Genomic DNA, 3110 nt, shown 5'->3' on the forward strand with positions numbered 1-3110 from the left:
GCACGGTGAAACCGCTGGTGGTGTCTGGTGCTAAAGCGTTGGGTAAGGAAGCGTTGCGGACCGGAGCAAATATATTAGGAGATGTCGCCACGTCGCAAGGACCAGTCCGCGACATTGTACGGAAGCGTCTGCACGAGTCCAGGACAAATCTACAGAACAAGGCTGAGGCGAAAGTGAAGCAGATGACAGGTTCGGGCATCAAACGAAGGCGGTTGAACAGACCACGCAAACGAGCACGAAAGACGACGACGACGAGGTTGGTCGGACCAAGAAGAAGAAGAAGAACAGCACGCAACACAAAAAGGAAGACGTCAACGACGAGGAAGCGAAGGACAGCCAACGTAGTGCACCGTCGTCGTCGCGGCCACAACCGAAGAACCTTCACGGACCTATTCTCCGCACCCTAGTATAGGGAGAGACTAGAACGTTATAAAGGCACTGAAACCAAGACGAAGATTCCAGTCGAAGAGTTTGTGCTACCCGACGTGGATCTCGCGAGCGAGCGAGCGCAATGACCATGGAGGGAATGTTACCGGAAATGGATATATTCGAGGAACCATGTCTCCAGACGGCGATTACAGGGAACTTCCAGGAAATATGTCACCCCATCTCGTCGATGGACAATGCGACCGTTTATCAGTTTCTCAGCAAGGGACCAAGCAATTCCTACAGATGGTTACCAACAACACGTCTTGGTGTTACGTGTCGGATGACTAAACCGGATGGAACGTTGTTGACATACAACGCAGCCGAAACAAAGAAGTGGGGTGTGGTGAAAAATGTGGAACACTCGCTCTTCAGTCAAATTAGCGTCTACCTGAACAACACGTTGGTGACAGGTTCTAGCACCAATTACCCCTATAAGTCGTATCTCACCAACGTGGTCAACTTTGGAAAGGATGCTCTGCACACTCACCTTACGTCGAGTGGTTTCTACCTGGACACAAATAACGAACCCAACACGACCACCAACGAAGGATTCAAGTAGCGTTGGGAATTGTTCCAAGGTGGGAGCGCCAACGATGCCGACACGAGCGAAATCCAGAATGAGGTGGAACTGATTTCGAGACTCAACGTGGACTTTTTCAATCAGGAGCGGTACCTTCTGAATGACGTGGACATGAAGGTGGTGCTGACCAAGGCGAAGCATGAATTCTACATTTGGGGAGAAGGTGCGACCTCGCCGGTGACAATCCAAATCCTGAAAGCAGCTCTCTACGTGAACCACTTCACGATCAGCCCATCGTTCCTGGTGGCGCACAGCATGGCGTTACAGAAGAGCAACGCAAAATACTTCTTCAAGCGTTCGGAGCTGAAAACCTTCACTGTTCCTTCGGGCGGAAAGTCGCTGACATTGAACAACATCACCAACGGAACGATACCGACCTTCCTGCTCTTCACAATGGTGCCCAACAACGCGTTCGTGGGGACTCCCAACACGAACCCGTTCCACCTGACGCCGGAGTCCCTCAACTACTTTGCACTCTACGTCAGAGAACAGCTCGTTCAGACTGCACCGTTGGAAATGGATTTCGAGCGTGGAGCGATCACCCGAGGCTACGAGACACTCTTCACTGGAACGAACATCCATCACTCCGACAAAGGTCATATGATCACCAGGGAGATGTTTGCAAACGGTTACTTTATGCTGTGTTACCTACTGACACCGGATCTCGCCGACGACAACAGCTGTAGAAGTCTTCCGGAAAAGGGTGAACTCCGCATCGAGGCACGATTCAAGAACCCTCTCAGCAGGGCGATGACGTGTCTGATCTACCTGCTCTACGACGCATCGGTGGAAATTACAAAAGACAGACGTGTCATCTTTAACCACGACGGGTAGTCCACCAAAGATCGCTGAGAAGAAGAAGAAGAAGAATTATAAAACAGTGTTCACTGCCCACATGTGAACTATTTTGACGATGAACACGACCCAGATCCATGATGCCCTCGCTGGAAACCACGCAACCCGGGCTGCTTTCCAAGGGGTGTATCCGAGCGACATGTTGGCCGACGTCGTCGTCGTGAAGAAACCTGCAGTGTTCGTGGCCAACACCGACCCATACGGCAAAGAGGGTCAACATTGGGTCGCCATACACGTGGACGCCCAGGGTTACGGACGGTACTTTGATTCCTACGGGATCGAACCTATCCGACCCTCCTTTCGTCGCTTTTTGGACCGCAATTGCATCCGGTGGGGGAGCAACTCTCGACAACTGCAGGGCTTCCTCAGCACGGTGTGCGGACAGTACTGTTGCGTGTACCTGCATCATGCATGTCTGTCAACGTCGGAATATCCGTTTTACTCGCATTTCACCGATTGTTTCACGCAAAATGATCGGGAAGTAGTGCGCCTGTTTAACCGCTATTTCCGATCACCCTGCAGAGCGTCGCCACTGCAGACACGTTGCAACCAGATCTGCCGCCCACGGTACAACAGCCACAAACGCACCCCTCCTCCTTGTTGTTGCAGCAGCAGGAAATGACGTCGAACAGCGAGTTCCATAAGTACAGAGAGCGAGACGTGGATGTGGCAGAGAGTCGAGCGGAGGATGTCGGAGACAGACGTGCGAAGAAGAGGAAGAGGTTCAGCTATGATGGAGCAGAAGGTGGTTGTGGTAGAGAGCGGGAAAGCACCAGAAGAAAAAGACAACGATTTCCAAACCACATCACGTTCCAACCCTCCGAACATCGAGTACCTGCTCCGCGACGCATTGGTGGAAATTACAAAAGACAGACGTATCATCATGAACAACAATTGGTAACAAAAACAGATACTCTGTCTCACCCTCCCCCCTCCTTGTTGTTTCAGTAGCAGCAGATGTCGTCGTCGTCGTCGAGCAGTGAGTCTGGTGACGCAACCCCATCGATGACGTGGCGGCGGCGGCGGCGGCGGCGGCGGCGCTGGCGGCGGGAGCGGCAGTCACATAAGTACAGAGAGCGAGACGTGGATGTGGCAGAGGGTCGAGCGGAGAGGGAGGATGTCGGAGACGGAAGTGCGAAGAAGAGGTTCAGCAATGCTGACAGCGGAGAGCGGCGACAGCAGGGGGAGAGCACCAGAAGAAGAAGACAACGATTTCGCCTACATCCAAGGGACCAAAAAGAGCAGC

General features: G+C 52.7%; 1 protein-coding gene across 1 annotated transcript; it reads left to right on the top strand.

Annotated features, from left to right (window-relative positions):
- The first annotated feature begins 511 nt into the window (after positions 1-511).
- LOC145992389 (uncharacterized protein F54H12.2-like) lies at positions 512-988 on the top strand. The gene has a single exon (XM_083128769.1). It carries the CDS (start codon positions 512-514, stop codon positions 986-988), a length of 477 nt encoding a protein of 158 aa, XP_082984895.1.
- Positions 989-3110: the final 2122 nt, after the last annotated feature.

This window comes from Lepisma saccharinum, chromosome 9 (genome assembly GCF_977018435.1).
Source record: "Lepisma saccharinum chromosome 9, izLepSacc3.1, whole genome shotgun sequence".
NCBI lineage: Eukaryota > Metazoa > Arthropoda > Insecta > Zygentoma > Lepismatidae > Lepisma > Lepisma saccharinum.